The 22,774-nt window shown below is 38.2% G+C and overlaps 1 protein-coding gene across 3 annotated transcripts in view; it reads left to right on the forward strand.

The window, feature by feature from the left end:
• The window catches only part of Nbea (neurobeachin), a 680,165-nt gene extending 658,000 nt beyond the window's left edge, over positions 1-22,165 (forward strand). For all 3 annotated transcript variants that reach the window (XM_010623923.1, XM_010623924.1, XM_010623926.3), the window contains 4 exons: positions 15,174-15,275; positions 17,248-17,444; positions 18,170-18,321; positions 20,346-22,165. In XM_010623923.1, coding sequence (XP_010622225.1) covers positions 15,174-15,275; positions 17,248-17,444; positions 18,170-18,321; positions 20,346-20,436 — 542 coding nt within the window. In that variant the 3' untranslated portion in view covers positions 20,437-22,165. The remainder of the gene's footprint in view (positions 1-15,173; positions 15,276-17,247; positions 17,445-18,169; positions 18,322-20,345) is intronic.
• The last annotated feature ends 609 nt before the right edge of the window (positions 22,166-22,774 follow it).

Below are 22,774 nucleotides of genomic sequence, written 5' to 3' on the forward strand. Positions count from 1 at the left end.
AAAAAAAAAAAAAAAAAAAAAAAAGATAATTATGGACCTGTAGCATTTATTTAACTACTTATATGTACTTATTTTAGTGCTTATATGTAGAGCTATCTAGTTACTGCTTCCATTACCCTCAATACTGTGTAAGGAAAAATGTTCTTCTAGAATAAACAAGACAAGCACCTACAGTATAATTCAAGGAACAAGGTATTGAATGCCTACCATGTTCCTGATACATTCTTAGCATTGGGAATGCTGAATAATCAACATCTCTGATCTTATGGAACTGTTAAGAATCTATACTATACTAATCACAAAGCTGCTTTTCCTAAAAAATGTACTGAGTACATTGAATAATTTTTGTGTGAACTATTACTTGTTTCAGAGAATATTCTGTGACATAAATGTTTTGAACATGAATAAAATGCTTTACATTTTGGGTTCAAAATTGATGGCTATATAATAAAATGGTTCAGCTTTTGCCTTAAGGATAATCACAATAATAAAAAATAAATAAACAAGTCAGACTTAGTATTTAATTGAATGACTAATGTGTGACTCCGATGTCTAAAGTAGTCAACCTAGTAATACCCATATGCCTCACTAGAGCAGTGATAGACACTGGTTAATTAGCTTCTTAAAAAGGTAGTCACAGCACACACTGAATTGACTACTGTATTTGTGAATAAGCTGCTTTTTGACACAGACATGTAGTCACTGCCATCAGAAAACTTATACTATGGAGAAAAAAATTTCTCTTCCTATTTAATATAGCTACTAATTCACAGATCAGAGAATGAGGCTGTATGTGTTTTCTATCTTCATAACTCATTCCTACTCAAAACTAAAATCTAGTTAGGTCTAAATTCATATTAAAGTGTATGACCAATGCCCCTAGGTTTTAGAGGTTGTATAAATTAACCTAGACTTGAAGGCATGAAACATAATATCCCAGTAGCTCTTATAATTCAGGAATTGCTTTTGTGTGGACTTGATTTGCATGACAGAGAGACTAAATCATACTTGTACCTCACAACATCGTGAAATAATAGGATTTATCATGAACTTCACATGCACATCCCTGAAATCTCAAGATAAATCCAAGTGGCTTTAATATATTTTGTCTTTGACATTGTCAGTATTATACTGAAATGGATAGTTCTAAGAATTCCACAAAGAAACAGTAAATGATATTTGTATGTGTTTTTTGGTAGTTATATAAAGGGTTTGTGTTCTGATTATATCAAATATATTGTGAATAATTTCGATATCTCATGGTAGTTTATCTTCAATTATTTTGCCACTTTAATGAATTTGCCACAAAGTGAGTATTTGCAATTTCACAAGAAAAAAGAAACAGACAAATGCTACCTAGCATATGTTACAAATGAACTATTATTTCTTATTAATGTATTTTATACTAATAATATTCAATGTTGTTCTTTCAAAGTTGTGACTTGGAATATAGAAAATTATCTTGGAGGTTTTTAATAGGTCCCTGACTAGATAACAGAATTGCAAAGATGTGAAGGACAGATGCTTTCATCTGAAACAGACTTACACAAATTCTGAAACTAATTTGGAAGTGATAAAAATTAATTTGCGCACTTTAATTGGAAGCAGCCTCCTGCATGAAAGAAAGCAGAGCAGAGCAGGCAATTTGTGCTAAAAGCTGATTGAATTTTTTGTCAGGTAGGTAGTTGCACTTGGCCGCTTATCCTCTAGAGCCCCTCTTTGCAATATATTACAACCCATCTCTGACTGGTGTTCTTTAAAAGGATCAATGCTATTCCTGTCGAATCCCTAGAGTTCAAAATTTCATTGATCTTGGGACTTGACATTTCTCATTATGTGCTGTAGCTTCCAACAAGATAGTCACAAGAGGGGAAGTTAACATTGTTGTCTCCTCAGTAAACACTGAAAATACATTGGGAACTCAGCTCAAATGCCAATCTGTTTTTCAAGTATGTAATTTAAATGTTTATATCAGATATAAGGTACTTTGTAGAGAACTTGATGATATATAAATATAAAATTTTTAGAATCATTGCAATATGAAACTTTGGAAGGGGACTGACTGTTCATCTTTTCAGATCAAATCTGCACACATTTCCTGAGTAATATGTATGAGACATTGTTAGGTAGTGTTCCAATCCACATTTTAAACACAGGTCTTTTACGTCATGCAAAGCATTGTACAGAACATGAAAGGAGAAGCCAATTGAAAGAAGGATCCAGCTGTGCACACATACCTCTCTGGGCTCCCATTGTGTAGGCCTCAGCTCTGGACACAACCACCCTCCTGCCATCCACAGCCTGTCACAGAACAGCTGCCAAATCACATCCCTCTCTTTGTTAGCATCCAGCCTTCTTTAAAGACTATTCTGGTGCCCATTTCTACATTCACCACTATCCATTGCTATTATAAGAGGTGACAGCATGGGCAAAGACCAACACTAATATTTTTAAGCATACAATGGCATCTCAGTTCATGAACTTAATTCTGTATTTATATATTAAATATTTATAGGGCCAGTGCTTTAGCTCAGTGACACCATTTCTGCCTCACAAGCTCAAGGTCCTGACTTCGATCCCTGGTACCAAAAAAAAAAAAAAATTATATATTTATGTCGATTTATATGTTAAATAATTTTGTGTCACTTCTCAAACAAGAAAGCTTATCAAGAGTCTAATAAATATTAAACTGCCTTTTATTATGTATCAGAGGAAGCATAGTAGATGGCTTATAATTCTCACCTTGCAGGATTTTCTCAGAGTCACATGGTCATGAATGGAGTGGAACATCTGAGCCCAGGCAAGGGATGCAGTAGACCACTTAGCAACTAACATGTGGAGACATTTTAGGGTCCTGACAAGAAAAGGGGCTCTTTTCTAGTCAGTCTCTGATTTTCCTTTCCCTCTGTGAGTCTGAGAAAGGTGTTTGGCCTGGATCAGAAGCAATATAAAAAACATGAGTGACTAAATTTTTCTCTGATCAGGTAGTTTCAGCGCACAGGTTGGTCAGTGTGAATGTATCATGCAGAGCCCAGCTTCCCTGGAAATGTGGATGGATTGTTCTTTTGGATCAGCAATGCACTGTGACCTGCACTCAGATTCAGGACTTCTAGGGAAGAGATTTGCCTGCAGCTGTAGTGCTCAAAGGAAAATGCAGTCCCTGTCATCTTGGGAAAGGAAAAAGAAATTAAGAAGGAAAAAGAAGTTGGGAGAGGAAAAAGAACTTAGAATGAATGAACAACTAGCTTCTACACCCCATCTTCTGTTCTTCATCAAATACTTTAGGAGTATATAATCAAAGGAAACATATCATGGGCCGATTGATGTTTTCAACTCATGGACGTTTTCTTCCCTTTTAACTTTGAGAATTGTGGGCCCAGGCATATTTGGGTCAAACCTCTTTGGTGGCCAAAGTGTGGTTGAACACTTAAAATTTTGATATGTGGGACTTTTCACTGACATTGTTCTTCTCAGCTATCCTATCAAATTTCTAATCTAATATTTTAAAATAAATCATGAAGTCACAGCAGCAGTGAAACTACTATACCCTTTGGCTAAATCCCTTATTCTGTATTTTTTTAAAAATCCATCATATTTTGTGTACATACAAACATGAATAAAAATAACTACTGCCATGACCATGCAGTGACTTCACAAAGGTCAGAAATTAAATCTGAATGTCACATGTTGCCAAGAAGTTCATTCTATGACCCAACACAACCATGCAAAGAAACATAGATCTTTGAGACTCCACTGGCCCTATTAAGTCTGATTCAGAAGAACCAACACTTCCTCCTGCATAGTAGTCACCTGAAAATGAGGCTTAAATAAGTGCCATGAGTAATCTTTTCTTTGACCATTTCTCTAAAAGCCATAGACCATCTCACTAAACATCTCTTATTAGTTCTTTGTGAATAGCAGCATCTAATACCTTTATTAATTTTTCCTTATTTATTTCAAGGATATTGAAAGAACTTTTGATAAAAATGAGATGGACTCAGTTTTTTAAGCTTTAATATTTGAAATTTGCAAATGCTTCCCTATGACAAATTTTAAAAAGCATATGTTTTTATTCTTTATCACTCATCTCATTTCCATCACACACAGCTTTTCTGTGGAGGCAGTGAGTGGGGAGGAGGGCAAGGGCACTGTGGTCTTTAGAAGGAAGGTCTCACCTGCACCTCCCTCTGCACCAGGCCCCTTAACCCTGAGCCACATTCATCAACTGCGATGTGACAATGACAGACTATTCCCAAGATTTTGAGTGATTGTTGGGCTGTGTGATATCTGTCTCTGGCCATGAAATATAGGAAATATGCTTTCTCTCCCTGCTGCAGATTTCCAGAATAAAGTTATATTTATACTACTTTTCTATAGTTTAAGCTGATGTTATATAAAAAGGAAACAATGTTTGCAGGGCCCCTAGACAATATACCTTAATATTTAAGTTCTGCTATTTATTCAAATCATCTAGGGAAATTATAATGAAAAAAATTTTTCAGCTCTCTAAATAAGATATAAGCTTTTAAAAAACATATTTTTAATAGAAAGTATATAATATGCATAAAGAAATTTTTCATTATTTTTGTTCATTCTTCACATTTCCTTGCCATAGAGTGACATTGCTTTTTTTTTCTATAGTGTATAATAGGAAAGTCTCAAAAACTCTAAAATGTATATAAATTTTATTAAATATATACTTTCAGAATTTTTCAGTATGTGTCTTTCCAAGATAAATAATCACTTTTAAAATTAAAGATAGTTTTACACATAAAATCCTACCAATTCTTAATCCTTATTTTACTAGGGAATTCACAACATCTTAGAAACATAATTCTATAAATTGTTTCAGACAAATACAGAACTACTGAAAATATAAATGAATACCAGTATTTAAAACCTATTACAAAGCCAGGCGTGGTGGCACACGCCTGTAATCCTAGCACTTGGGAGACTGAAGCAGGAGTATCACTGTGAGTTCGAGACCAGCCTGGGCTACATGAGTTCTAGGTCAGTCTCAACTACATAGTGAGACCCTGTCTCAAAAAACAAAACAAAATAAAATAAAATAAACCTATTACAACAATATGTGTAGATTTAGATAAAAAGGCAAACTGAATGGGCTCCCAGACCCCTCTGCTACACACCAAGAGATGCTTCAAAAGCAGAATGGAGCCAGGTGTGGTGGCACCCACATGTAGTCCTAGCACTTGGGAGGCTTAAGCAGGAGGATTGCTATGAGGCCAACCAGAGGTACTTAGTGAGCCAGCCTGAAATACATAGCCCTATCTCAAAAAGATGGGGGAGGGGAAGGGGAGGAGAGAGAGAGAGAGAGAGAGAGAGAGAGAGAGAGAGAGAGAGAGAGGGGGAGGGAGGGAGAGAGGAAAGATAAAAAAATAACAAAGAAACAAAAAAGCATAATGGAAGTCGATGGGTCCAAGAAAGCTCACAGAAGACTGAGAAATTCCTGGAGGATAGAACATGAGGTTCTTAAGGAAGAGGCTATGAGGGCCCTGAGTGGGAAGTGTTGGGTACTGCTAGGTGATACATTTTTCCTCTTGCCCCTGTAAGGAAAAGGATGCAAACACCAGGCCAGCTGGCCAGTATGCCACAAGGGTCACATCAGTGTCAAAGAGGTACATGGGAGCAGGCACACCTGCCAGCCGTGGGCATTCGTGTTCCGGGAGGCAGCACCTTGGGAAAGGGGGCATGCCAAGACCAGGGCAGAGAGACAAGATAGGGTCAAGTGGAAGAGGGGGCCTCACCCCATCTGGAATGAGTCCACAGACAGTAGCAGGCACCACACAGGGAACTCCAGCACCATGAAAGAAGATGGCAAACTGAACACCCTCATCTCATTGAATCAGAATAAACATAAGGGGAAAAGACATTTTAAGAGGGTATGTTCTCTAAGATTCAAAAAAAAAAAAAAGAGAGAGCATCAAAGTTACTAGAAAACTTCTGTATTTCTTAAACTGGGGGTGTAAGTACAAGGGCATTCATTGTATGTGTGTGCACATGCTCATATGTGTAAGTATAGGATATGATCATAAAATATAATGAATATTTAAATGTTATTATAGTACAAGATATACTGCTACTGACCCTCAAAACCCTCCCCCTTGCTTCAAACACATTTACTCCATTGTTCTTAACATTTTCTGGAACAGTTTTGGGAGTTCTGATTCATGAGTACCTTCGCTTGCACTGTTGTTGCCTCTGTATCCTGAATTCACTCAGAACATTTACCTTTCATGGTCATTTTTACTTTGGGGAAGAGCCAAAGTCATATGGGAGCAAATCTGGTGAAAAAAGTAGATGAAAACAGACCATGTTTTTTGAGCCTGCCTTTCCACTGGATGGCACTGGGCAGGAGCATTCCCTGATGTTTGTATTTATTTATTTGTTTGTTTGTTTATACCAGGGATTGAACTTGGGACCCTGCACCCATGAGGTTTATTGTATTCTTTATCAAACCTCATAAAGACACTCATTAAAGAGGACTTCCAGAATTGCTTCAGAAAGTACCAAGAGTAATAGAATAAGTGTGTTCAAAAGGGGGGGATTACTGTAATTTTAAAAATTTAAAGCATTCAGCATATATGCTGATCATCACCCCTTATATATGTTATATATGTGTGTGTGTATATACATATATATATATGTGTGTATATTACATATACTTAATGTGCAATCAATATTTTTAAAACTTTAAAAAACAATGAAAAGTCAGGTACCTATGTGGATACTGCCAACTTGAAAGGAATTTGTGAACTTGAGAAATTAGTCTACAGCAGTGCTCCTTCAGCTTGTGTTATGCACTGATCCCTTTTCAAAAGAACAAAATTGTCATTGGCACTAGGAAAAAAGAAGGGAAGGAGGGTGGGAAGGATATATCCCAAACTCCTGCAAATGTATTCTTTGAATCCCTAAACCCTACTTTGAGAAATACCATTAAAATCGGTTTATAAATTTCCTCAGTTATCATAGCATAGATTATGACAGCAGAGAAGTTTCATCTTTATAACTAACTACCTTAAAGAAATTTTAGAGTATCATCAAAATGAAAACCTGACATTTTAAATTTTTCCTGGAACTTCTTACCTTCAAGAAAATATCCACAGATCTCTGGTACAAAGGCATAAACTCTAGATTGAAAAATATTAAGAATTCTGAAAGATTGCAGTTATAAGACCCAGTTACAGCACGCCTTTTGAAGGAGGAAAAGTAATGGTTAATTAAATTAGTAACTTAAAATAAAATACTTACATAGATGTATATTTGCTTTTTTCTGGGATGATATTGTAGACTCAAAACTAATACATCCAAGATAAGCCAGTATCATGCAATATGAGTTTGATGCAGTTGTTTTAAAAAATAAAAGAGAGAAATGGGAGAATGAAGAAAATAGACAATGTAAGACATTAACAAGCGTGATGGTGTTAATGGAAAATGGAAATAATGGGATATTACAAAGTATCAATAAATGTTTATTAAATCTAATTAAATGGACCAGATCCAAATTGTATTGCTATTAAATGCTCACATTCATCTTTCTGATTACCTGGTCTTCACCCCACTTCACTAAATCAGTTCTTTATATGCTGCCCAGTCATTGCCTGGCTGGCTGGCTTGCTTTCCTTTTTTCTTTCTTTCCTTCTCTCTTTTTCTTTTTAAATTTCCTTTCTTCTTTCCCTCCATTTTTCCTTTCTTTTTGAAGTTAATATTTTGTTCTCTTCAAAAGGTATCAGTGTATTATACAACATTGAAATTTTAACTATAGATTAATTTTTCTTCCAAGTTCACAGTTGAAGTTGGCAACTTCTACAAACTACCTGACTTTCTTTCATTTTTAGAATTAAAGAATGTTTTAAAATACCAATTCCATGTGAACCCGGTGATGCACACCTATAATCCGAGCACTCAGGAGGTTGAGGCAGGACCACAATTCCAAGGCCAGCTTGGACTACATCGTGAGACCTTGTCTCACAGCCCCCAGATACCAGTTACATATTAAGTATTTATAATGTATATCTACAAAAAATATACAACTGTCATTGATATAGGGAGAAGAGATGTAACTCCCAAACATGCTAGGTCTCTAAAACTCAAGTTCATGTTCTCTAAAATTGAAGAATGAGTTCTAGGATTAAGAGTAGGAAAAATTTATTGAAAATAAGAAAGCTTCTAAGAGAGTCAGAAGGGGGACCGGAAAGTGGGTTGCCCATTCACCCAACTTCTCAAAGGTGTTTTATGGGACAAAGCAATGAGGTGAGGCAGGTTCAAGGTGGGACAAAACTGTAGTCAGCTAGTAAGATTACAAGTACAGTCACTTAGGTAATATTGATTAAATGGGGATCCACTGGAGAAACAAGGAATGAGCAAGGATTTTAGATGACAAGGAGTAGGTCAGGTATCTTTCCTGGAAGATCTTTGTCTCCCACTCAGGTTATTGATACCTATTTAGAATATCAATCACTGCTATTTATCCTACTGGGTGTGGTAATTTTCTCCCTTTACAAAGGAGCTCCCTTTAGCCTTAAGTGAATGTGCCTTGTCTTCCATTTTGGTTCCTCCTGGACTGGCCCTGTCTAACTGCCTAAAAGATGTCCAATTAACCTTACCCATCTTCAATAATATGTCTTCAATAGATAGATATATGCTCATCAAAGGAACCCTGCGGCTCTCTGGGGGGACCCCGTCCCGCGGGGAATAGGAGGTGAGAGCCGCCTCTTATTCGTGGGTCATCAGAGGCCGATCCGATCTTGAATGTCTGTGGAGGAAATCTTTAAGAAGTTAGAGTACACGGCCCAAGTCTGGTTTCTGATCAAAGGCGCTTTATTGGCTCAGCAAAACGATTATATACTGTTATCCCAGGGGGAAGGTTCAGCAAGCTTATTGGACAGTTCAAGCAAATCCTCTACCAATCACATGAGTCATTCAAGCATTTAACCATACAGCAATCAGTATTTTACCAAATGTGGGGAGGGGTAAGTGGGAAGGCGTACATCAACAATTAACCCTATGCAATCTTTAACTTCACAATCTCTAGGGGCAAGCAGGACAAGGAAATACCACCGGCCTCCTGCTCCAGATCCCGTGACCCTGTGGTTAGCACAAAGGGCTATTTTTTCTGTAAGATTCCCTGTTTGCCCAGGGGCTAGACCTGCCAAAAGTCACGTATGTAGTCTAGTGGGATTTTTCCACCGAGGCAAAGGCTAAGGTTGAGGGCAGCCATCTTATGCAGGCCCAAGCAGTCTCTCACAGTTCCCCCTTCTCTGTATAAAATTAAGCAAGATTAGGGTGGAGGGCTCATGTCTTAGGCTACTTGATGTGCCTCCGGACCTGGACGTGATGCATAGGTGTTCCAGCGAGTCACGCTGCCCCCAGGTACCGGCATCAAGCTAATCCCGTCGGAGACACCTCCACAGCCTGGAGCAGAGCGAACGACGGCGCTCAGCCATCTGTTCAAATTCTACAAAGCTTAGGGGTTGGAACCCATGGTCACCAGCGGGCTGGCTATTTTCAGGGTCCTGAGAGGAGAGCTGCTGGTAGTGCACTTGTATGGAGTGTTTGGTGGCCTCATCAACCTGGTTCTTAACAAAACTCGTGAGGCGGCGGAATGCCCATGGGCCAAAGGAAATCAACAGCATAAAGCCAATAAAGGGTCCTAAAAGGCTGGGTAACAGGGTGGACAGCCAGGGGGAGGTAGAAAACCAATTTTGATACCAAGATTCGTCCTTTTCCCGTTGCCTCTGCCTTTGTTCGAGGCTTTCCTCAACCCTTCTAATGCTATCATCCACTAGGCCCAGTTTATCTTTAAAAAAGCAACATTCTTAAAGAAGGGGGTTGGGGCCAATGGCAATGGGTTTGAACTGAGGTGGTTCTTTCAAAAGCCTGATGGAAAAGGTGAGACCCGGATCACGGCCGCTGATGTGAAGGCGAAGGCCCCACTCAACCTGACCTGTCCAGTGGTATTGTTTGCCGGGCGTGGTGGTGCACGCCCATAATCCCATAAAACTAGTCTGGATTACAGTGAGCTCCAGGTCGACACCCGTAATCCCATAAACCCAGCCTCTGCAGGGGTTATACCATGGGTTGTGAAGGCTCGACATATAGCTTTCTCTACCTCTACCAATATTTGTAAACCTTGATCTTCATACCAGGACTCATTAAGTTTTCACAGGCATCATTATAAAGAGAGGTTGTCTCAAACCCATCACAGAATGAAAGGAAGTCACCATTTCTGAGAATATACAATTGGTCAATTGACAATCAATATTATTAGTTTCATAAACAATCTCTATGAGCATTAACACAAGACATTATATTAGAGGCCTCTATGCCAACAATATTGAAACTAAGGCTAGTAACTTTGACATCTGACCATAAATGTATTTTTCCCAATGCAGCAGGTTTCCAAATGTTGGTTTGAGGAAAACCTGAATCTGTTTACCAAAGTCCTGCAGATAAGCTTAAGTTTGTGGAATTTAGAAGTGACCAGTCCAAAAACTTTTGAGATGTCTCATTAAATCACCAGTCCCATTAAATCCTCATTCTGGATAAAGAAGGAAAACCTTTTTGCTTTTTGGAATGAAATTTCCACTTGTGCACTGAGACACATCCTGGAGTTTTCTCTGCTGCTTCAGTGTTGGGGTCCCAATCCAGTCTCCTCAGTGGAAACCCAGCTTCAAGCTGCTCAAGGATAGTGATAGGTCTATAAACATATCTGTAACCATAATTAGGTGGAACAGAAGAAAAGGGAGAACACCTAGACCAAAAGGTTATTGTCATAAACAATATGTTGGAAAACCTGCATGGTCAAACAATATGAATACATTTTGTATACCAGAAAAGTAGCAATAATAATACTTATATGAAATCTTATGTACTGTAATGTAGCTTTGTATTAACAGGATTCCCCCCTGTTTTTTTTTTTTTTTTTTTTTAACATATTTAACAAGACATATCTTTTTTATAGGGCTATGAAAATTATTTTGGTGGCTCCCATTAGTGAACAAAGATCAGAATAAATTTTCTGAGCAGCTGCTTCTTTATTTACCAACAGGAGCATATCCAAACTTAAAGGTTATATTTAATTATCTTTTAAGTTTTTTATTTGATCCTATAAAGCCAGGTTGTAGAAATCAACAATCTATTTGTATTTGACGTCATTCTGATCAAGAACATACAAACATCTTTGAACATTTAAGACAGACAAACATATAAGACAATTTTAATGAGTGCACTCAGATGGTTTTGGCCAAATGAATTATAAAATCTTTTTGTTATGACTAGTCAAAATTTTTGCAGATCAAAATTAACAGAGATCTCTTGTAGAATTAGGGTTAAAGGAACGAATACTCTTCTTGACTATAAATGTAAACCTTTTATAACAAACTTGAAACCAACAAGCAAACATTTTATAAATCATTTCCATAAACATTCTCTACATTCTTAGGTAAAGACAAGAGGAACATACAAAAACCTTTCATGTTAAAAGTACAACTCTTACTTATAGCTTTTCTAATATTTTTCTGTCTCATTTACTATTAAACAAACTTTAGCTACGAAATATTGACATAAGGTAGGGCTATTGGCCATGCCCTGAGGTAATACTTTCCACAGCGGGAGGCAAAATGGCCGGGCTGGCCGCATTGAAAGCATGTTTTACCCCTGTTTTGGCCTTGGAAGGCGACAAGGGCCTTAGTGATCTTGTGCATAAAAGGATCCGCCTCTCGGCAGAGATTAATCATGTCGTGCAGAGTTTTGGCTTTGGAGTTGTGTTTTTTAGAATAGCTCTGCAGGTCTCATTAGCATTTTCAAAGGCTAATTGTCTAATGAGGGCGCTGTCTGCCACAGTGGCGGCGTCACCGAGGGCACGCTCAGCCGCCTCCGAGAGACGGGAGATAAAGGAACTAAAAGACTCCTCGGGGCCCTGGATGATTTTTGAGAGAGGTGCTGCCGGGGCACCCGCCCTGGGAAGAGACTTCCAAGCGCGTAGGGCTGCGAGAGCCGTGTTGGCTAATTGCGACCTGGAAAGCGTATGTTGTTCCTGAATGGTATGAAAAGGGGGAAGGCCAGCGATGCGAGCATAGAGGTCAGAGTCCTTGCCTGCCAGGGCCTTGCAGCGAGAGAGGAAGTCAGCCTCCCTTTCCAAATGTGCGGAATCTGTAGGATCCAAAATGGCGTTCTGGGGTGGAGGACGTAAAATAGCGTCCGAGGTGGGGGCCGTAGGAACTGCGCGTATAGACGGATAGAGGGTGGAAACAAAGGAACGAGTTGGGCGCGTAAGAGAGGGAGGTGAGGGTGGGGTGGTTTGAGTGGCCGAATCGGTTAGCGGGGGGAGGGGATCAGACAAAGGCGAAGCAGGGTCAGCTAAGTTAACAAAGGAACTGGCTCTGGATTGAGAGCGCGAGCAATGACGAGAGGCCAATTCCAGGTGCTCTTGTGCATTTTGAATGATCTGACTAGAAAGAGGGCAATGGGGGACATCGACAATGATATTTTTAAGAAGTTGCCAGTACTGGAGCATCATGTCCTTGTCTGAGTCGCTGCCGTGCTGATCAAAGTAGTCAGCGAGCTCGCGACCAATCTGGTCCCATGTAGAAGGCACAATTTTGGGGCAGGTGATAACGAACCAGGGACATACTTCGTGTACAAACAGCAGAAATTGCAAGAGATCTTTCTTTCTAACTTCAATATTACGGTTTTTCAACTGCTTTTTTATATCAGAGATAAATTTAGCTCCTTCACTAACTGCGTTCCCCCTATTCTCGGGGAACTTTGGGACGGCGGCTGTGCCTTAGCTAAGATTTGACTAACCCCAACCCTGCACCACCCGGATGGGGCTTACCTGGTGTCTGACGGGCGGGCTCCGGACTCGTCGTCTCTCTGCCGTCCGATCGGGAGTCGGTAACCTCTGTAAACCACGTTGGGCGCCAGTTGCGGCTCTCTGGGGGGACCCCGTCCCGCGGGGAATAGGAGGTGAGAGCCGCCTCTTATTCGTGGGTCATCAGAGGCCGATCCGATCTTGAATGTCTGTGGAGGAAATCTTTAAGAAGTTAGAGTACACGGCCCAAGTCTGGTTTCTGATCAAAGGCGCTTTATTGGCTCAGCAAAACGATTATATACTGTTATCCCAGGGGGAAGGTTCAGCAAGCTTATTGGACAGTTCAAGCAAATCCTCTACCAATCACATGAGTCACTCAAGCATTTAACCATACAGCAATCAGTATTTTACCAAATGTGGGGAGGGGTAAGTGGGAAGGCGTACATCAACAATTAACCCTATGCAATCTTTAACTTCACAATCTCTAGGGGCAAGCAGGACAAGGAAATACCACCGGCCTCCTGCTCCAGATCCCGTGACCCTGTGGTTAGCACAAAGGGCTATTTTTTCTGTAAGATTCCCTGTTTGCCCAGGGGCTAGACCTGCCATAAGTCACGTATGTAGTCTAGTGGGATTTTTCCACCGAGGCAAAGGCTAAGGTTGAGGGCAGTCATCTTGTGCAGGCCCAAGCAGTCTCTCACAGAACCCTACTCAAGATGGCACTGTGCCCCACTTACCTTACCATTTTCCTCTTTCTCTCTTGCTTCCTTTTCTCCACCTTCCTAAACCATTGCACTATAGATTCCTCATTTCCATCCTACACCAAACATTCTGATTTTCTCACTGATACTGAGAATGTTTTCATCTTTGCTCTACTTTGCAGACATTTGTTTCTCCTCAAATATGTTGTTGTTTCAAGTGGTATACCTATGGAAGGCCATGGTTATTTTACATGTTTTGAACAGTTCCATGTTATATTTTATACCTCTTCATACTTCCAATCCCTAGACTACTTAGAAAAATGCCTTCCCCTCAGAAGGTATTCATTCAGTTTTTGAGAGTAGTTGGCAATAAAAATGCTTATAGGATATAATTCAGCTGGACTTCATAGCTAGGTTTGTACCAGTTGAGAATTAAGATATTTCAAGATATTTCTTCTTTCCTTCACTATTTTCCCTACACCACTTTCTATCTTCCCCACCAAAAGAAAGCACCTCTGCCTATTTGTTGAGATTTTAAGGAACAATTTTAAATGAGTAAGAGCATGAGCTTGGAAATTAGAAAGCTCTGGTTCAACCGCAAAATTTGCTAGGTGTTTGAACTTGGGAAGTTGAATAACCTTGTGAAGACTTGGGTTTATTGGCTATAAAATACAAAAAATAATAGTACTAACCTAATAAGAATGTTACCAAAATTAAACAAGATAGCACATACAGGCATTATCTTTAGTTAATAACAATAATGAAGAAAAGAATAGCTATCAACGCTGTCTATCATATATTCTAAACACAAAAATATTAATTTATCCTGTCATCTAAATAGCCCTTATAGTAGGTACAATATCTGTGCTATTTTGATATAGGGGGAAGAGATGTAACTCCCAAACCTGCTAGATATCCGAAACTCGAGTTCATGTTCTCTAAAATCGAAGAATGAATTCTAGGAATGACAGATGTTAAAAGTAGAAAAAATTTATTGAGAGAAAGAAAGCTTCTGTCTAAACAGAAGCTGGACTGGAAAGTGAGTTGCCCGCCCACCCCAGTTTTCAAAGATGTTTTGTACAGCAGAGCCATGTGGTGAGGTGGGTACAAAGTGCGACAAAACTGTAAGACCCAATGGAAATTTACAAGGTGGGCATAAGGTGGGACAAAACCATCACCAACCAGATAAGATTACAAATACAGTCACCAGGTAATTTTGATTAAATGGGAATCAAATGGGAAAACAAGTCACATACAAGAAATTTCCCATTTAGAATATCAATCACTGTGATGTATCCCCAGCGGAAGTAGTACCTCTTTTCCTTTTTATGATGCTAAACAGTAAATGTACCTTAATTGTTCTACATTTTGGCTCCTCCCTGTGTTGGCTCCTTGAGGGCTATCGCCTTGAGGGTGGCCCTGTCTAACTGCCTGTAAAATAATCTAATTAACTTACCTATCTACAATAATTTCACAGATAGGAAGTAACAGAAAGAATCAGTAACTGCCAGTGGTCACATAGCTAGTCATTGTCCTTAACAGTCATTAGTGATTGTTTTACAACAACCTTGGGGTTACTGGTGCAGCTTTTTATGTCTGCCATCTGTTCATGGTGACTCACTGCTCCTGTTTTCTTGCAGGTGATTATCCTGCACCGAGAGCTGTCCTCACAGGCCATGACCATGAAGTTGTCTGTGTTTCTGTCTGTGCAGAACTTGGGCTTGTTATCAGCGGTGCTAAAGGTTAGAAGTTGTTTATTACATTTTAAATCTGTAGAAAATATATCATTTTCTCAAGCTGTGATCTTTGATTTATTTCTTCCAGGAGACTCTCCACAGAAAGAAATGTAATCCTTAGGTTCTTTGCAGCTGTTTAACTTTATTAATATTTACCAGTACTAATATATATAAAAGTTTATGTAGCATTTTGTGGTCACCAGCATTCTAACCATAACACTGATAAATTAAATTGCAGTACTTCCAAAGATGTAGCCACTAAAAACATTTAAGACAGAGAGGAAATGTCCCTGATGCAGTGGGGGAGTTGGGGGATCCAACTATTTACTCTTCAGACTTGGCTTTGAGTCCACCTTCCCCTGCAGGTCCCTTTCTTTATAAGGAAAGACTAGAGAGGCTGATGGAAGGCAAACAGAATTATGTGTGTCTTTTGTCTTATGGAAGAGGTACTATTGGGGGAAAAATCAGGAAATTTAGGTTACAGTTCTGGCTCAGGTAGCTTCTCTATGGGAAGACCCAAAGTAGAAAGGAGCCTGGTCCTTGGGAGAAGCTGAGGGACCAAAGGGCTGGAATGTGGGAGAGTGTGGCAGAGCCACAGAGGAGGAAGCTGAGAAGGTGGGAGGGGTCAGTGGCACAAAGATTTGCATTTTTCATTCTCAGCATCATGAATAATAGTTGATTCCCCTGAGGCCCATCTACTGGGGATTGAATCCAGGGCCTTCGCAGTGAGCTGTATCCCCAGCTATTCACTTGTGTTTGAGACATGAGCTCACTAAATTTCTAAATTGCCCAGACTAGGAGTGCTGGCATTGCAGGCTTGGCCACCATGCCCAGGTCACTGAAGGTTTTAATCAAGGTGATAAGATGGTCAGATTTGGCTGCTACAGCTAATTCTCACTGCTTTATGGAGATGGGAATAGTCTGAACTCAAGGGACCATTTTTTTATGAATATAAAAGAGTATATTACAAGGAAAGTAAGTGAAACATAGTAGATGTAGGAAAAAAAAATTTTCTATAGGTAATGGGTTATTTTAGAAGCAATTGCTTTTTTATTTTCTCTTTTTCCTTCATGTTTTATAGTTCTCATTTTAGGGGAACATTTTTTAATCATTTTATAATGTGCCTTGTTTTATAAATTCATGTCTACTCAAATCAACTGATTAAAAACTAAAAATGCAATTTATCCTCATTTTTTGGTAGTTTTATTGTGTTTTGAATAGAGCAAGGAGGTAGACATATAATAACTATATTAAGCAGTTATGAATATGACTAGTGATTTTTTATCTTATCATACAATTTCTACAAATACAAAAATCCCCAAGAACACTTGGGCAAAGTCCTTCCCCTTAATCCTTTTATACTCTTGCCTTACTGTTAAATTGTTGGAGACAAAATGTATTTCTGTAGTGTGACTTACTTGATTAATTTCTCAATTTTGCTTTTATATTTTAAGTATACATTACAGAAAAAAATAATGTTTTTATGTAGTGCAATATTAAATTTTTGATGCTATTAAACTTAGCAACTTTTCTGCTAATTCTCCTAATTTTTTTTTTTTTTTTTTTTTTTTTGTGGTGGTGGTACTGTGGATTGAATTACAACCTCGTGCGTGCTAGATAAGCACTCTACCACTGAACCATCCTTAGCTCAAGAAAAATTTCTAATATCACATTAAGAGAAACTTTCTGGAAGAGTTTTATAGTCACATAATCTATGAACTAAGTTGTATTATTATGAATGTTATCTGATGAAGGATAAATTTGTAGATGTGCGCATACCTTTCTGTTAAACAGCTACTCTGTATTTGCTCTGTTCAAATACAAACTCAGTACATGGCTTTGCCCAGCACACCTCTTTCCATTTTCATCTTCTTTTAGCAAATCTGTTTGTCCACCAGGTAAGGTTTTGGGTTAGTGAGTGCAAGTGTGTATCTATCATCAGTGGACTGACCCTGGGCACTGATATTCCACTCCACAGAAGGTCCCTGCCTCGTCCACACCATCACTGGAGATTTGCTGAGAGCCCTTGAAGGACCCGAAAACTGCTTGTTCCCACGCTTGATTTCTGTATCCAGTGAAGGCCACTGTATCATTTACTACGATCGAGGGCGATTCAGCAATTTCAGCATTAATGGAAAGCTTTTGGCCCAAATGGAGATCAATGATTCAACACGGGTAAATCTGCATGTTCAGTGCAAAAAAAGAAGGGAGCAACAGAGTAAAGATTGTTTTATATTAAATGACTTACAATAGAACTTCTCTGGCATCCATACAAATGCATGATGGTTTGGAAAGCATATAAATTCATGTAGATTGATACTTTGAACAAACTCAGAATTCCTTTAATTAAACCTAAATAACTTGGTGAATTGGACTTTAGAGACTATAAAGGTTGATTGTAGCTCAGAATGTTAAGGAGACTTTTGTAATTGTTTCAGCACTGCACCTTCAAAAAATTAAAAGTGAGTATATGGTAGAAGAGTCCTATCTTTAGAACCCTAAACCAAAATTACAAATATCTATTTGTTCTTCATTCACAAATAGATTATAATTGCTGATTCATTGGTTTTAAAAATTGTTTTGAAATGTGCTTTGCCTTTTGTTATAAAACTCCTTGGATTTAACAAACCATTGTGTTATTTAATTTTCAAGTTCTTCCTAAGATTACATAAATAATATTCTCTCTGAGATTTTTATAATTTAAATTGTCATTAATAAGGTCCTTTGTCCCCGTAAGAACTTTTGATGAATTCCACATTGGAAATTCTGTGGATTGAACTTTAGAAAACTTAGCCAAATGGCTAAAAGGAGATAATAATTATAATGGAATGGACTGAGTGCTTTTCACCAGTGACCATTGGTTTACCAAGAAATGTTGGTTTTCTGCTTTTTTTTTGAAGGCCATTCTCCTAAGCAGTGATGGCCAGAATCTGGTGACAGGCGGGGACAATGGCGTGGTGGAGGTCTGGCAGGCCTGTGATTTCAAGCAGCTGTACATTTACCCTGGATGTGATGCTGGCATTCGAGCGATGGACTTATCCCATGACCAGAGGTGAGCCGTGTCCAGGACAAGCATGATCAATAAGAACTGCTATCAAAAGCTTTGATCTGTCTTGCCAAGGGTGAAATGTGCTCAGATAAGATCCCAATATCCAGATGGGAGAAAGACTAGTATAGAAAAGGGTAAACTGAGGAAAGGAGTAAGTACCATAAAACAGGAATCCAATAAGAAGGAAATAGGAAGAAAACAAGAAAGACATCAGAAATGGGTCTGATGACACAAAATATAAAGTTTATTTGCACCAGCATTTCTGTTGTCAGACCTTCTTGTATCATATGTAGGTTTTCCCTGACTAAAATTATGTGAAGGAAACATTTTTATCAGACATTGTTTTAAGGGGGGAGACCTGCTTCAAACTAAACAAATTCTAATAAAGTGCATAGTTGTAGACTATAAGATACACACTCATTACCTGAAACAAATTCTTTCCCCCATTTTCTTATTCACCTATTTCTTGTTATGTTATTTTATTGTATTTCATGTGGTCTCCTAAAATAGTTTAATCCTTTCTTGGATACAAATATTAATTGATATGATTTTCCTTAGCTCTCAGGTTGAACAAGTTTTTGTTATTTCCTAAATTTCATCTTTGCATTTTTTGTTTGTTTGTTTCTTTGGTACTGGGGATTGAACTCAGGCCCTTGCACTTGTGAGGCAGGCAGCAGAGCCAAATCCCCATCCCCATCTTTGCATTTATTATAAAATGAAAATAGTATAGGGAATATAAAGCCTAAAGTTTCTAAACTAAAAAAAAAAAAAAACTGGAACCCTACAATTTTGAAATGACATGTACTATTTTATTGTTTTGTACTTAAAGAAATAAGAAAAGCTTTTTAACCAATTTTTTAAAGTATATAAAACATTTTCTTATAAGAACATCAATTATTAAATATTTTAAATATTAGGGCATATAGTAAATTTAACAAAGTGTCTCTACAGTATAGTAAAATGGTACTGAAGTCATCAAGATAAACAATGTAATTTAATTTAGTCTGGGGAATGGATATTTGTTCTGCAGCAGACTGAGGTGGTTGTTTTTGTTTGGTTTGGTTTGGTTTTTTTTGTTTGGTTTGGTTTGTTTGTTTGTTTGTTTTTGATACCAGAGATCAAACTCAGGTTCTTGTGCTTGCAAGGCAGGTGGCAGCACCACTGAGTTAAATCCCTGGCCCCTTGCAGCAGACTATTTTTAAAGTTTAAGGTTATCATTAGAGAATTTCAATGTTCTATAGTCCATACTGAGAAATAAACGGGAATGCTTTGCTGCGTAATTATTTGTATAAAAATGAGTATCTCTGAAGTGTTTGAAATAATTTATTTCCTTAAGTATTTTACATAGTCTAATATTATTTCACATATTCATTTTTCAAATATTTGCTAGTTGAAGTATTAGTATACAAAGTACTTAAGATGCACAACAAGATTATTCACACCAAAGTGTTCAAATGATCATACATGGGAGAAGCAGGGAGAGAGCGACAGAAGTAGCAACTGGTCAGTCTGTTAGGGTCGGGGAAGGCAGCGAGGACGTCATAGGGTGCTCACCCACTCAATAGGCTCGGACATAAGTAGATCACAGAGCATACTCAAAGTAACAGTCGTGTTCATGGTCCCAAATAGGAGCAAAAAAAAGATACCAATTAAGTTTCCATTTACATTTAATCATTCTGAATTTTGATTATTTTTGCATTTTATCAGTATTGCATATGTAAAATTATAAACATATAAGTGTGTATAGTCAAGAAGTATTTCTCTGATGAGGAGTAGGGTTTAAAATTAAACAACACTTGATCTGGACAGAAGGCCCTAAGACTGAACTCAGATGGTGGCAGTGAGCTGGGCAGGGACCATGCCAGAGAAAGAAGCCTCGGGGCCAAGATGGCCGATTGTTTGTAAGTCAAAGAAGAAAGGACAAGTGTGACTTGACCAACATGTATATGAAAGAAATTGCCTAGCAAAAATTAACAGCCATGTGCATGAGTTTGTTTCACTGTTAATTCCTGCCTCTGCTTTTCCAGGACTCTGATTACTGGCATGGCTTCTGGTAGCATTGTAGCTTTTAATATAGATTTTAATCGGTGGCATTATGAGCATCAGAACAGATACTGAAGTGAAACGAAGAACCGAAAGCCAAGTTCAAGCCGAGAGCACAAGAGCTGCATGGAAAGGCAATATCTGGTGGAAACACTCCTCTACACTCACCTCTGTTTGTACATTCCATCACACCCAGCGATAGCTGTACATTGTAGTCGGCAACCATTTTACTTTGTGTATTTTTTCAAGACTGAACACTAGCTGCTACCAAGCAGGCTTATATCATGTAAATTATATGAATTAGGAGATGTTTTGGTAATTATTTCATATATCGTTGTTTCTTAAGAAAAGGTTGTAGGATGTGTCACAAGAGACTTTTGACAATTCTGAGGAACCTTGTGTCCAGCTGTTACAAAGTTTAAGCTTTGAACCTAACCTGCATCCCATTTCCAGCCTCTTTTCAAGCTGAGAAAAATAAAAATAAAAAGACGTTTGATACTTTGTACATCAGATGCATCTTATTTAAAGGGATACTTTTGTAAAAGTAAAACCTTGTATAAAGAACAAAATGTTTCTTAATTTTATTGTGGAGTTACAACTTGCATGTTCTTTACTCCTGACGTCTAGATGGAACAGGTGCATTTACACTATGAAGCGAAAAAATCTGTCCAAGGACACAGCTTGTAGGAAAGGGTGGAATTTGGGCTCGATCAGCAATTTTTGACATTTTCACCAAAATATAGTTTGCACTTTTTAATCTAAATTCATCCCAAGTGAAATTTGCTCATAAATCATTTGGATAGTAAGCCATTTTTTGCCATTTTTGGTACTTTATACATAGAAAATTCAGCCCTACCCTTTATAATTTGAAGACACAGCAGAAAGGGGGCTTAGGGATGAGATCCTGGTTTTGAGTATATAAATAGGAGTCATGGTCATTAGCTCCATAGGAATGACTTCCCAACACCCGGACATCTCTTCCAGAGTCATCCCGCTGGCTTACTTTGTATACATTAGGGCAGGAGAATGATGCTCACATTTTTTCTTACTTGGTTTTTGAATAGCTTAGGTTTCTTTAATAAAAAGTCAGACATTATTACAATAAAAAATGAAGTTATTCTTTTAGGTTCTTGTGGAATTCTCACCTAAAGCCACATTCTTAGCCTAAGGTATTTCATCTTTTATGATATAAAATAATGGCTATCAAATGATTTTCCATACATTGTACTGATCAAGTTATACACCCAGGGGTATATACACTTTATTCATGTTTCTTCTTTGTATATTTGGTGACTGTATTGTCATAGATGTACATATTGTGTCGGTAGGGCTATGAGGCATGTTACAGGAATGTAATTTTCTCAGAATTTACACTCACTTGCAGTCATTTATTTAAAAAGATAAAACAAAATAATGGGTTCTTTGTATTGGCACTTTGCACCAGAAACATATCATTATTTATTGATGTGATTACTTATTTGTTATCCACCTTGTACTAGTAAGTTTAGCACTGAATTATTCCTTCTTCATTGTTGTTTGTATTTATGAAATTCTGAAATTATGAGGAATCAGTGTAATGATTAAGTTATTCATCACCAGGCTGTAAGCAATATCTTGAGTTTGTAGCTTAGAATTGGGAGGATACTGAACATCTGGAAGACAAGTTCATTTCATCTTGAGATCATGGTGAAATATTTTGGATATATAAATTCCTTAAGCTATTGTAACCATGTTTTATTGCAAAGATGTAAAATATGCCAGATGTGTGTGAGTTGGAAATCAAAAAAAGAAAAATAAAATATGCAAAGAATTCGCTGATTATTTCACATTTCATTGGACATGTCACAAACATGCATTCATTATATTGTCATGCAAGTTTAAGAAATCAACAGTTCCTTGTATAAGGACCCAGCAGCTAAAAGCATGAAACAGTCCTAATGAGGTTCTGTAATTTGCTGAAACATGAGCTGCTCTGCTTGACCATCTGGCAGGGATTTGGGGCAACAGTGACCAGAGGGAACCCGCCCTCATTATCCTGTATAATCCACTTTGGGTTTATTTTTCATTTTATTAAAAAGAACCTAATCGATGAAGGATAACTTCATCTAGGAATATCACCAAGTAATGTTCTTTTCAGTTGAAACTACACTTTATAGGATTCCTCATCAGCCAAGCATGGCACAGGCAGGGACTAAATAACCTGGAGGTATATGTTGACCACAACATGGGTGGCAAGGATATAGTGGAAGGGGCTTCAGGCACGGAAATTAGTGTGGGTGGGAAGGCTGCAGCCCAGACAGGCCCAGGCAGTGACAGAAACTGCAAGCAGGACTTCATCTGTGTTTCCAAAATAAAAAGCACAGGCCCACCAGAGGCCTGCGGGCTCCTTTCACCCAGCTCTTTTTGCAGCCTG

Source organism: Fukomys damarensis, unplaced genomic scaffold (genome assembly GCF_012274545.1).
Source record: "Fukomys damarensis isolate Sample0158 unplaced genomic scaffold, DMR_v1.0_HiC HiC_scaffold_38, whole genome shotgun sequence".
In the NCBI taxonomy this organism is placed as follows: domain Eukaryota; kingdom Metazoa; phylum Chordata; class Mammalia; order Rodentia; family Bathyergidae; genus Fukomys; species Fukomys damarensis.